The 13,192-nt window shown below is 38.4% G+C and overlaps 1 protein-coding gene across 4 annotated transcripts in view; it reads left to right on the plus strand.

Annotated features, from left to right (window-relative positions):
- Positions 1 to 4,895: 4,895 nt before the first annotated feature.
- Positions 4,896 to 13,192, plus strand: part of LOC131346907 (B-cell receptor CD22-like) — a 36,798-nt gene continuing 28,501 nt past the window's right edge. The window contains exons 1-10 of one of the 4 annotated variants that reach the window (XM_058380693.1): positions 4,899 to 5,175; positions 7,083 to 7,165; positions 7,757 to 8,095; positions 8,736 to 8,987; positions 10,666 to 10,923; positions 11,013 to 11,267; positions 11,367 to 11,448; positions 11,533 to 11,578; positions 11,689 to 11,775; positions 12,738 to 13,143. In XM_058380693.1, the coding sequence (XP_058236676.1) occupies positions 7,108 to 7,165; positions 7,757 to 8,095; positions 8,736 to 8,987; positions 10,666 to 10,923; positions 11,013 to 11,267; positions 11,367 to 11,448; positions 11,533 to 11,578; positions 11,689 to 11,775; positions 12,738 to 12,836 (1,476 nt within the window). In that variant the 5' untranslated portion in view covers positions 4,899 to 5,175; positions 7,083 to 7,107 and the 3' untranslated portion in view covers positions 12,837 to 13,143. Of the gene's footprint in view, positions 5,176 to 7,082; positions 7,166 to 7,756; positions 8,096 to 8,735; positions 8,988 to 10,665; positions 10,924 to 11,012; positions 11,268 to 11,366; positions 11,449 to 11,532; positions 11,579 to 11,688; positions 11,776 to 12,737; positions 13,144 to 13,192 lie in introns of those variants that run through there. The other 3 variants (XM_058380691.1, XM_058380692.1, XM_058380690.1) reach the window with 3 other exon arrangements.

Raw genomic sequence — 13,192 nt, forward strand, 5'->3', positions numbered from 1 at the left:
CAGATGTTAAAGGAGGCAAGAATCCTAAGGAAGTACAGACAGCTCCGTCCCTTCCCAAGGACAGTGTCTTTGTTCATGGTCCAGTCCAGCCTGTCATCCAGCTGCTTCCCCAGATATTTATAGGTCCTGACCATTTCCACATCAACCACCCGTATGGACACAGGTTGAGAGTGTGGGTTGTTCCTAGAAAAATCCATCACCATCTCATTGGTCTTGAATGTGTTCAGCTGCAGATGGTTAGACCTACACCACTCATCCGAGTATTCTGAATATGGCAGAGTTCAGAGTTACACTGGAAGTCAGATGTGTACAAGGTGAACAGTATGGGAGAGAGCACAGTCCACTGTGGTGCTCCAATGTTACTGACCACAGTGTCTGAAGTACAGCCATTCAGACTGACATACTGTGGCCTGTCAGTGAGCTAGTCTGTGATCCATCTCACCAGGCTCGATTCTACTCCCATTCCTGACAGCTTCTATCTTAGATTGTGGGGGCAAATGGTGTTAAAGGCACTAGAGAAATCATAAGACATGATTCTCACTGCACTGCTCTCTTTGTCCAGATGGGAGTAAGTCCTGTGTAGCAGACAGATGATGGGCATCATCTAGACCCAACTTCACCTGGTTCTCAAACTGCAATGAATCATGAGAGTGGTGGACCTCTGAGGACATGGAGAAGAAGCTATTCTAAAGACTTCATGATGTGTGAGGTCAGAGCAACTGGCCTAAAGTCACCGGGTTCCCTGGAGTGAGTCTTCTTGGGGACTGAGACAATACACAAAGTCTTCCTCTGAAGTCTTTACTTAACATTGTAATATTAAATATAATTATAATGCAGGATTTATATAACATTGAATATTGCATTGATATAGTTTACAATGATGTGACAGGAAAAAGCTCACAATTGATTAAATGTTTGTAAAGCAATTCTTTCCACATGACTGAGAGAAATGAACTCAAATGAGTCACAGCAGGTTAAGGTCAGAGAGAGAACCACTATGGCTTTACAGGACTGTAAACACTGATATACAGTACACTGTCATGATACAGTAAAATAACAATATTCATTTAGATAGTGTTATTATACTCACTTCAAATAAATGGCCTCATTTAAAGACACACTGCAACTTAAAGCACCAGTGTAAATGTAGTGGTTATGAAAAAAGAAGAAAATGGTAAAAAAAAAGGGATAAATCATATTAAATTTAATATATTCCTTGAACATATGTTATAGTGTGCAATATTGTATTATATCTTCCATTATTTATTTTGAATACTGATCGGTTGATCATTTTATTCGTTTTGCCTTTCTCTGTGAGGGTTCACCTATGGAGGGAGAGGGTGCACTGCTGAATTAATACACGTCTTCAGAAGAAGATGTAGCAGCTCTGTCTCCTGTGACTTTTTTCTTAACTGTTTATTTCTCATCAAGGATTAAAGTGTACCTAAATGCATTTACATTATCTTAAACATGTTAACAATAGCATATGACGTGAATGTCATTGTTTAGAGTGTTGTATGAGTTGTTTCAAAGTGTTTGAGGGTTATATCATTTCAGCTAGTCATGCTAACAGCGGAAACTATGCGTTTGCAGCGATTATTTTGTTCATAATTCATATTGACAATGAGCAGAAAACACAAAATAGTCATAAATTAAGAGCAAAACTAGCAAGTGTAATGTTCTAAAATTATGATTAAATATTTACTGATACTAAAGTGCTTTGAAGAAAGCTATTTGGATTAAATATCCTCTTTCTAACAGAATTGTCATCATTTCCTTCTTCTTTATGCTACAACTGTGGGTTTACATTGTCATTTACAGTCAGAACACATGTCTGTTAAAGTAGTGGCATTTATTTACTGACTTACAGCCGAGAAAGGAGACCGCTTAGCATGTGAAGCTAACATGCCCAGCATATCCTGTGTGTAATCATGCTAGCTGGTACCAGTGACGCATGTTAGCTGAAGTTTGTTTTATTAACTGGTGATGTTTTTGTATTGTGGACTTGTGTGTTTACTACCGCTGCTGAATTGTACAAAAACAAATGCAACACAACACAGTGGTTCTCTGAAAGCCTATAAAACTAGAATAATTTTAATTATTTTATTAAAGAGTTATTAAAGAGCTCAGATTGTGCCAGCGTGAGAATAAACGCTGTGTAGGCACTGTGTAGAGAGTGGTTTTACCACGTCTGTCGACATGTGTGAACAGATGCAACAACTTAATGCCTCAGCAACACCCAGTTTGTGTCAAACTGTCACTGTACACTGCAGGATAGAAATGCATTGTTTATTTATAATATGGATAATAAAATATGGGTTAGTCCATGTGGGACAGTTTGGCCCTTGCTGTTTTTAAAGCTGTCTTCTACCCTGGTCTGAAGGTGGAGTCTCTAGACTTCAGTGTGTTCCTGTCCTCCATTAACTGGAACAGAAATGGTCAGTGTTTTATTGTCCTGTAGCTTGTCCTGTAGTTTAGTACTGCTGCTCTGCCACATGGGGCAGCCATGAGCAGCTCCTTGTCAAATAAAAATTTTAATTAAATACACAGTCATGGGTTAGAAAAGTAAATGGCAATGGGCTGAGCACACAGCCTTGAGGAGCCCCAGTGCTCAGTGTGGTAGTGCTGGAGATGCTGTTCCCGATCCAGACTGAGGTCTCCCAGTCAGGAAGTCCAGGTTCCAGTTGCAAAGGAAGTTGTTCAGGCCCAGCAGGTTCGGCTTTTCAATCAGGTGCTGAGCAATGATTGTGTTGAAAGCTGAACTGAAGTCTATGAACAGCATTCATATGTATGTGGTGTTTAAGGGCCAGGTGGAGGGTTGTGGTGATGGCATTGTCTATAGAGCAGTTGGGATTATATGCCAACAGCAGGGGGTCTAGGGAAGGTGGCAGCAGGTTCTTCATGTGCCTAATTACAAGCCTCTTGAAGCACTTTATAATGATGGGTGTGAATGCAACGGGACAATAGTGATTGAGGCAGGACTCTGTAGACTTCTTCTGTACAGGGACAATGGAGGTGGTCTTTATGTATGTAATAGAATAGAATAAACTTTATTGTCAGTGCACATAAGTACAACGAAACTGTGGATGCTCTTCTCAAACACAGTGCACTGAATAAAATACCATAAAAAGCATAGCAGATAGTATATAAAATAAGAAATAAATAATTAAAATAAACAATTTAAAGAAATACAAAACACTGTACAGGTGTAAAAAACGGTTCCTGTTTAAAGTGCACAGTGAAATTGCACATTTTATGAGGTAAAGTGTATATTGTGTGTGTGTGTGTGTGTGTGTGTGGGTGTGTGTGTGTGTGTTCAGTGATTGTTTGCAGTCTGAATGGCCCAGGGGAAAAAGCTGTTTGTTAGTCTGGTGGTTTGAGACTTTGTTGACCTGAAGTGCCATCCAGACGACAACAGGTCAAACAGGTGATGAGCAGGATGTGAGGAGTCTCCTGTGATGGCCTTGATTTTTCTGAGGCAGCGGGACCTGGATATGTCATCCAGGGAGGGCAGAGGGCAGCTGATGATTTTTGAGCTGTATTTATCACTCTCTGCACAGTTTTTCTGTCCTCAGCTGTGAAGCCTGCATACCACACACCCATACAGTATGTCAGTGTGCTCTCCACGGAGGCGTGATAGAAAGCCATCAGCAGGTTTTTGTCCAAGTTGTTTTTCCTGAGGACCCGCAGGAAATGCAGCCGCTGCTGAGCTTTCTTTACTAAGGCCTTGATGTTGGGAGTCCAGGAAAGGTTCAGCCGAGATGTGGGGGCCCAGGAATCTGATGGTGGAGACAGTTTCCACATGATCTCTGTTGATGAGGAGGGGGGCGTGGTCCTGTCTGTGTTTCCTAAAGTCCATAATTAATTCTTTAGTTTTATGTACATTCAGTGTCAGATTGTTCTGTGAGCACCAGACGGACAGGTTCTCTACTTCAGCCCTGTCAGCCATCTCATCCCCTCCGGAGATGAGCCCAACCACGGTCGTATCATCTGCAAACTTGATGATAGCGTTGTTTGGGTGGGATGGAGTGCAGTCATAGGTATACAGGGCATACAGTAAAGGGCTCAGCACACAGCCCTGAGGGGATCCAGTGCTGAGTGTGAGCGTGCTGGAGAGGTGGGGGGTGTTTATATGTAGGGAGATATTATATGCTGCTCAGAGATATGTTAAAGATATCAGTAAAGACATCTTCTAGCTGTTCTGCATACTCCCTGTGCACTCTACCAGGAATGTTGTCTGGTCCAGCAGACTTCCGTGGGTTAGTCTCCGTGGAACAGTTTGGCCCTCGCTGTTTTTAAGGCTGTCTTCTACCCTGGTGGTGTTTTTTTTCCTGAGGTAAATCAAATGGCCTGCATTTAACAGTGAAGTACTCCACTAGCGATGAGCAGTAATTAGAAATAAGCACTAGAAATAAGAGTTATTGCACCATTCCATGTTGATGTAAACACACACAATCACCGCAAGTAAAAATGTAAAAATATATGAAAAAATAATGTAATAAACTATATTACTTTGCTACTACTATTGTCAAAGCTATTGTTATAGAATATGCAAAATATTTACTTTCAAGTGCTGAAAAAAGCTTAAATTTCCACTTTATTTCCTATTTTACATAAGTTTTGTGTTTAGAAAAGTAGCTGCTCGTAACTGCCCCATGTGGCAAAGCAGCAGTACTACAGGACAAACTGCAGGACAATTCAACACTGACCATTTCTGATCCAGTTAATGTTAATGAAGACAGGAAAACATATTATATTATCCATATAATAAATAAATGATGCATTTTTATCCTGCAGTGTGTTTTAGCTCTTGTTTTATGGTTAAACAGATAGTTTGACACATACTGGGTGTTCCTGAGGCAGGAAGTTCATCTGTTCACAGATGACTGAGGTGATAAAACCACTCTGTACATGGTGTTTATTCTCATGCTGACCCTGCTCTCTTTAATAACAACTTTAAAAGTTATTCTAGTTTTATAGGCTTTCAGAGAGCCACTGTGTTCTGATCCAATATTTATATCAGTAAAGCATTTTTTTTAGATTTTATTTCATGAGAGTAGAGAAAAGTTTGTTTTTTTCTCTTTCTTTATCTGAGTATTTGCGCTATTTCAGAAGAAGTGACTACTTCAGCAGAAAGAACAGGAAAACAACAGCAACGAGGGTCAAAAGGACACGGTAAGAAAAAAGTTTATGTCTTTAATGACTAATTTCACTCATTAGTCTAATATCTACATTTCCTGAACATTGACAGGTTCCGTGTTCAAAATATTTTCAGTTCACATGTCATTTCTTTAGCTAATTTGCTTAATTCAACTTTTACGATTGAATATGAGAAAACTGTAAGACTGTTTATGTTGTAGCACATATCATGTATCTTAAACATGTCTTTAAGGGTCATGATATTATATTGAAATATTTTGGCCCTGTTTCTTGTCCAGGCCCAGGAGTAATCTTCTATTATATTATTGATTATTTTCCTGCTTTAATAGAGTCAGATGTGCTGTTGAAGGAGGTGTGTAAGGAAAAGGGAAGAGTCCCAATTCTCCTAGTATCTGTCCTAAATAGTGTCTGAGATCAGAATTAGTGTGTTGAGATCAGCACTGTAGGATGTTGAAATGAGAATCCAAAAGGTAGCAGCATGTTTTACTATTTCTGGTAGATTTTTTAAGTATGGCTCCTTGGACACTTTCTCTGCCCACAAATCCTTGTGGATCAAATTATGTAAATTAAATGATATAAGGTATAATGAATGAAGAAAAGCAGAAATATAAATAAGAAAACTGATATCGCATATGCACATGCTCACATACACAGTATGCTATGGACGTTGATAAAAGCAACACATTTTAAGCTGCTCTCACAACCACATTCATTTACACATCTCCATATATGGTAAACAACATCCCCTTTAAAAGTACAGTCACCATCTGAAGGTACTGATAATTGTGGAGCGTGTCAAAAGGTCGAAAAAAGATGAACGATGCTACCCTACTGTTGCACACAGTAGAGAAATATTGGTTTATTTGACACTTTTGTAAAAGGTTTCTCCATCTCCAACACCGTCTTACTAAAGTCAAGGTCCCTCTGTGTTGTACTGCACATGAAAGAATCAGGAGTTCCACCTGGAGCACATTCTAGAAACTCACCTGTGTGTCACCACAAACCTGAACATTAACTGACTCAAAGCCTTTTATCTTCACATATGTGAATTTTAAACACTGACCAATGTTATGGCTACATGTGTGCAATGTGGGCGTGGTTCATATGAGCGGTGCTGAGCCCTCATGACCTTCAGAGATTAAAAACATCAAAAGTACGTTTTTTTTTTTTTGGAATCCAAATTGTCTTATTTGTGGTAAAAACAGATTTTGAGGATTTCAGAGGATTATTTAGGATTTTTTTTTTTTTTAACTGGGAACAAATACTCCACCAGCAGTAAGTAACACTGTGGGCTAACTGTAACAAGAACAGTGCTGTAGATTCACACAGCCAATCAGCAACAGTCTTGGCAGGTGATCACACAGAATGACACGCCCCCTACAAGCTGTGCAGCTCTGCATCTAAATCTATATAAAGATGCACCTTTTATATGATTTTATGTTTCAACTGTCAGCATCCTGTGAGCACCAAAGTCAGTAATTACTCCATGATGCTGATGTAATAAAGTGGGACTGAACTCCTCATTATCAGTTTACTGTCATTACACTTTTCAACCACTAGGAGTCAGCTCAGGGGTAGTTCAAAATATACAAACATCCTCGTGCACAGGAACAAATCACTTTCGGCGCATAGAAACACACATATGCAAGTTTCCTCTCTCATGAAGTCAAAAGACAACAGAAACAGCAGCTTGTCATGTTACTGAGAAACGATGTAGTATAAACTCCTCTGTCCTGAAGATGTCAGGAAATTTACAGCTTCACCTCTGACTGTTACAAAGCCCTGACACTGGAGACTCCTTCCATAAATAAACATCTCTCACATAGTTATGTATCATTTAGTCTAAAGAAAGTTCAGTTTAACTGTTTAGTATCTTGTATGCTGGTTTTGTTACTTGGTGTAATTTTATTTTATGTTTTTAGTTACATGTAGAATCTTTATAGAAGAATGATGTCCCTAAAAACATCTTCTCTGCTTTGTCTGATCTTTCTCCTCAGGATCACAGGTGAGTCTTACATTTACATTATCACAGTCACACACACTGGAGACAGTAAATACAGATTTAATCACCAATATTTGTTGAGACTTTTTATCTACAAACTGTCAGAAACTTAACGCTGCTCCTCACACCAGCTGATATCACACAAGACAAATGTGGTGAAGATCAATTTAAGAATCATGAGAAATAAAAATGTAAAAAAAAAAAAATGCAACTTTTGCAAAGTTTCAAAATTTTAATTAAAATAGACAAAAACATTATTTATTTGCCTAAACCTGAGTTCCAGGATGAAATATTGTAGTTAAAAAGGTGTCTGTCAGTGACACTGGACTTAAAGTATAAAACACTTAACACTGAAAGTGTGAATAGTGGATCATAATGCAGATTCACAGTTTGATTATTAATTCCACATGACGAGTCCTGAATTCTGAACACACCCCAAATCCTGCACACAGTTTTCTTCCAGTGGTGAAGAATAGTTTTTATTTCTCCAACCTGGAGTTCCAGAGGAGAAAAGTGAAGCTGTGAGCTAACTGAGTGTTTGATGGGGTTCAGGATAATGACCTCTAATCACCTCTTTCATCTATCATGTTTCAGCAGCTCTGGGGACTGAATGGAGTGTGAAATACAGCCAAAGAAATCTCTGTGCTTTAAAAGGATCTACAGTGTTTATGAACGGCACTTACACACACCCAACAGGTCTTACAGTGAAAGACAGGGTTTGGATCATAAACCCAGTTAAGGATATAGAGCCGACTGATCTGTGTAATGAACCAGGTTACTCAGGTAGAGTGCAGTATTTAACAGATGGACAGAATCACTTCTCCCTCAGACTGAGTGATGTGAAGAAAACAGATGAACACATGTACTACTTCAGAATCACAACAAACACAGACAAATACACTGGTTATCCTGGAGTTACACTCAATGTTACAGGTAAATAAAATCAACTTATTTTCTACATATAATTACCCTAAAAAGTCTTTGGACCCTTAATCCACACTTAATTCAAAGCTTTTAACTTTTTTTCCTACATTTAATTTTCACTTCATTAGAAAACGACATGTCAAAGCAAATGGCATTTATTTTAAAGAAAGATGCCACAAGCTCACTTTTCAACCAAAACACTTTCTAAAAATAGATGATTATGTTTAAAAATCTACATAATTATTATACAGAAAGTAAGTGGACACTCAGTAGTGTCTTCATTACAGATCACAGTGTAGCGTGTTTGGAGGGTTTGAGGAAAGAGGAAACTGGAGGCAGGCTTGGAGGCAGATCACACCTGAACCTTTCATTATTTTCTATAATTCTCTTTTCAGTGAACACATTATGTCTCTCTCTCGACACACACACACACACACACACACACACACACACACACACACACACACCTCTCTTCTATCCCTGCCACAGCTCACTGCTACAGAGAACAGTCTTAATTCACTTCTGCACAGGTGTGTGAACCGTATCACTCATTTCCCTCGGCTCCGCCCTCCATTCACAAACCGGCGCTTGGCCACGCCCCCACTTCCACACATGATTACGAGTTTTACTGATTTTTCTCTTGTTTAAGATCATCTTGATGTTCAGATCACTCCTGCAGAAGTGACAGAGGGACAATCAGCCGTTCTGACCTGTAAAACCACCTGCAATCTGACTGATCCAACATTCATCTGGTACAAAAACAGCCATCATTTAACCACAAAGACCAGCGAGGGCAATGAAGTCCGTCTGCAGTCAGTCAGCAGTGAGGATGCAGGCAGTTATAGCTGTGCTGTAAGAGGATATGAACATCACTCTCCTGCTCAAACCCTCAGAGTCAGATGTGAGCTTTATTTACCTTCTTCTTATATACTTTTTAAGATGATAGTTGATAAAGGAAAACAATCTTTAGCAAACATACATTTTAAAAAAAAGTTTTAGAAACATTTTAGAAATGCTTTTTATTTAATTATGATAATTAGTGTGATTGCATCAGCAATCACACTCTTGTTATCGTCACTATTTATTATTATTATTATTATTATTATTATTATTATTATTATTATTATTATTATTCCATTTCCTGGACGCGCTACTAGTCCTAAACGGTAATAGCTAAAATTCTGGTTCCAACGCTAAAATGTTCATCATGTGTTTCTTAAGTGTGCTATTACTCGGGGGCGCCGCTAACAGTTTTGGGCCCTATGAAAAAATTTGAAGTTGGGCCCTCTACCTCACGCATTCTGCACCAAACATACAAACCAAGCTAGATATCCAAAATCTTTGTCTGCAGTTTAGTCATAGTACTGACCTCTGGCTTTTTTTATTTGTTTTGACCACAGTGTATCAGTATTCAGTCAGAGAACAAGCATAGCTGTAGCTAGCAGATGATTTATTGTGCAAATGTAAATGTTATACAGAAATAAAGTATAGTAATACAGTAATAAAGTACAAAAATAATAACTGAAAAATGCAACATTCTTAAACATGCATTACAAACACAAAAAAATATTGGTTTCCGCACGGGCATTTAAGGAGAGCGCGCACAGTTCGGCTTTTCTCGGAGATTTTCGGGAGCGGTCGTAAACAAGCATGTAAAACATTACTAGTCCTAAACGGTAATAGCTAGAAACATGGTTCCAACGCTAAAATGCTGCTCATGTTGTGCTTAAGTGTGTTATTACTTTTCATGCTGATAAGTATTATAGTTTATTTTATATGCATTTTAAAAGCATTATGGACTTCAGACCGCTACTGTGTGTGTGTGTGTGTGTGTGTGTGACGTCAGCTAGAGTGAGGGAAGAGGTTGGACGCATCGTCTTTAAACTGTTCCCAGCGCGCGCACTAGTTCGTTTAAACTTCATGTTTTAACTGTGACTTTAGTTTGTATTTATTATTTGAGAATGTAATGCAATAGTTTAAGCATGTATAACTTTTATATTTGTAACCGAGTGCAGCACTAAGTGCTGTGATGTAAACCTCATCTTCATAAGTTAACTTGCCAGTGTTATCTTTCATTGCTTGTGGTACTTTGTTAGCGCGTCCGCCTGCCATGGTGGAGACCCGGGTTCGAGACCCGCTCGGAGTTGTATTTATGTATTATTTCAGAATGTCTTGTAATAGTTTAAGCAACATATTCACAATCACACTCACATTTTCTTCTGGAAATGCAGCATTCTAGTTTTATTTGTTATTTGTTGTCATTGTTATTTCCATCACATTTTTCTTTTGGTTAAATACACTGTGGTCCAAAAACCTGAAACCATCTCATCTCATCACATCTAGGATTTTTCCCAAAATCTGGGAAATAAGAAAATACAAGCATTTATAGCATGAAATCCCTGATTTATCACAATAAGAAAGATTAAAATAAAATGTTGAGCCAATTATTATAATGAAAAAAGTTGCAATAAATGCTAAAAATGGTTAAACACTGGCTTCAAGTCTTGATGAAAGACAGTAAAGAAGCATTAATTATGACCATGAACTGCTTTCCTCACTTTAATCATGGAACTTTCTAGATGGTCCAAAGAATGTCTCAGTGTCCATCAGTCCCTCTGGTGAGATAGTGGAGGGCAGTTCAGTGACTCTGACCTGCAGCAGTGATGCTAACCCACCTGTGAAGACCTACACCTGGTATAAGCAGGCGACATCAGTAGGAATAGAAAAGACCTACACCATCTCCAAGATCAGCTCCATGGACACTGGAGAGTATAAGTGCAAGTGCAGTAATGAAGTCGGACATCAGGAGTCCAGCAGTGTGACTCTGAATGTTCTGTGTAAGTTAAAGCTGAAGATCTCCTCACAGCCAATAAGAGCTAAAACTGTCATTGATTTACTTAAAGTGTTATCTTTCTGTCCATTTTAGATCCTCCAAAGAATGTCTCAGTGTCCATCAGTCCCTCTGGTGAGATAGTGGAGGGCAGTTCAGTGACTCTGACCTGCAGCAGTGATGCTAACCCACCTGTACAGAACTACACCTGGTATATGGAGAAAGAATCATCACCTGTAGGATCTGGACAGAGTTACAGAGCTGTACAGAGTGGACAGTACTACTGCGAGGCTCAGAATAAACACGGCTCTGACAGATCAGCTGCAGTAACTGTCACTTTTAGAGGTTCTTGTGAGGATTTTTCATTCCTGTGAGATCACTTCTCTGTTCTACATCATGCACTGTTTGTGAACTTGTAAAAAATCTGTGTGTGTGTGTTTGTACTATCAGATGTTTCTGTGATTGTGTATGTTGCTGTTGGACTTGGACTTTTTGGGCTTGCAGCTCTTCTCTCTGCACTCTTCTGGCTGAGGTGAGAATATTTGTGGTGATAAATTCATCACTAATGACTCTGAAGATGATTACAGTGGGTAAATATTTGACTTTATGTGAGCAGAAGCAGGAGACAGAAGAAGAAGAAGGCAGATGAAGGTGACTGTCAGGTGAGTTATTACAGAAATGTCCACCAGGTGTCTCCTTTGTTCATAATAATCTCTTACAGTAAAGATCTTCAGCAGAACCTGCTCATGTTCTTCTCCCCTCATCTCTGCAGAACACTGGAAAGATTGCTCAAGACGACACATACGCAGCTCTGGACCCTGCAGGACGGGCAGCTGATGACGTGTATCAAACACTTGCAGTAAGTGTTTATAAATGCAGTTACTCGTAGCATGTTTGATGACTAAACCAGTGTTTTTCAACCTTTTTATAAGTACAGCACATTTTTTACATAAAAAACAATCCCATGGGACACCACCAACCAAACAGTTTACAAAATGACACGCTATACCCTAACCCAGTATATAATGACAACATAATCTCTCAGTTTGTTTGAGTTCAGTTACTAGGTAGTTTGTTTTGAGGGCTCTTTCCTTCAACTTTGTGTTTTTTTCGTTAATGCTGCATGTTTCTCAGTGTGTTCACACAGGCATATAAAATCGTCTGGGATCTTGTTGTGAAGTCATGAGTGTTTAGTTTGGAGATGGAATTTAAGCTTTCTTGGGTCCATGGCACTGAGGGATAGCTTTTTCCCACACACCAAGTATAACGGAGTTGGTGCAGTCAGATTCCCAGTAGAAGCAAATCCAAACAAACATCCGGGTCAGAATTTTGTCCAGGGCCCGGTGCAGAATTTGCACTTTTTAAATATTTATCTAATGCTGTCTTTGCTGCATATAACACACCTCATTAATTCTATTGTCATGAATTAACAAGATCTTTATTGCTCTACCTACTGAAGTTGAGGACTTCCATTACTCTCCCAGTCACTACACCGCAGGCACAGGTGCTCAACAATGGCAGATTATTTCTAGTAACCTCATAATAATAATAATAATAATAATAATAATAATAATACAAAATAACAACAACAACAACAACAACAATAATAATAATAATAATAATACTACAAAATAACAATAATAATAATAATAATAATAATAATAATAATAATAATAATAATAATAATAATAATTATTATTATTATTATTATTATTATTATTACAGAAATGTCCATCAGGTGGCTGCTTTGTTCATAATAATGTCTGACAGTAAAGATCTTTAGGAGAACCTGCTCATGTTCTCCTCCCCTCCTCTCTGCAGAACTCTGGGCTGAGTGTTAAAGACGACACGTACACGACTCTCAACCCTGCAGGCCGGGCAGCTGATGATGTGTATCACACACTGGTAGTAGGTGTTTAATGAAAAATACAGTTACTCGTGATATGTTTGATGATAAATATTTTATTCTTGTAAATCTAAATCCTATTAATCCTGTTTTTGGTTTTAGATTTTTAATTTTAGAGTTACATTATTGATCCTTCAAATTTAACAAAGCTACTCATATACATTGCTTCATTTTGTCTCACTTCAAATAAATAAATAAAACATCTTACGCCACTTTGTATATGAAGAACTCGTGTCAGTAGTTAAATATTTTTACTCTTTTTTATTGTGCTTGTGTCAGTTCTGTAACCACATGACACTTATTATGAATAAAAACTTCTGTTCCAACAGTCCAGTTTTGAAATGGATTCTTACATTCATCCTCTCACAAA

This window comes from Hemibagrus wyckioides, linkage group LG26 (assembly GCF_019097595.1).
Source record: "Hemibagrus wyckioides isolate EC202008001 linkage group LG26, SWU_Hwy_1.0, whole genome shotgun sequence".
Classification (NCBI taxonomy): domain Eukaryota; kingdom Metazoa; phylum Chordata; class Actinopteri; order Siluriformes; family Bagridae; genus Hemibagrus; species Hemibagrus wyckioides.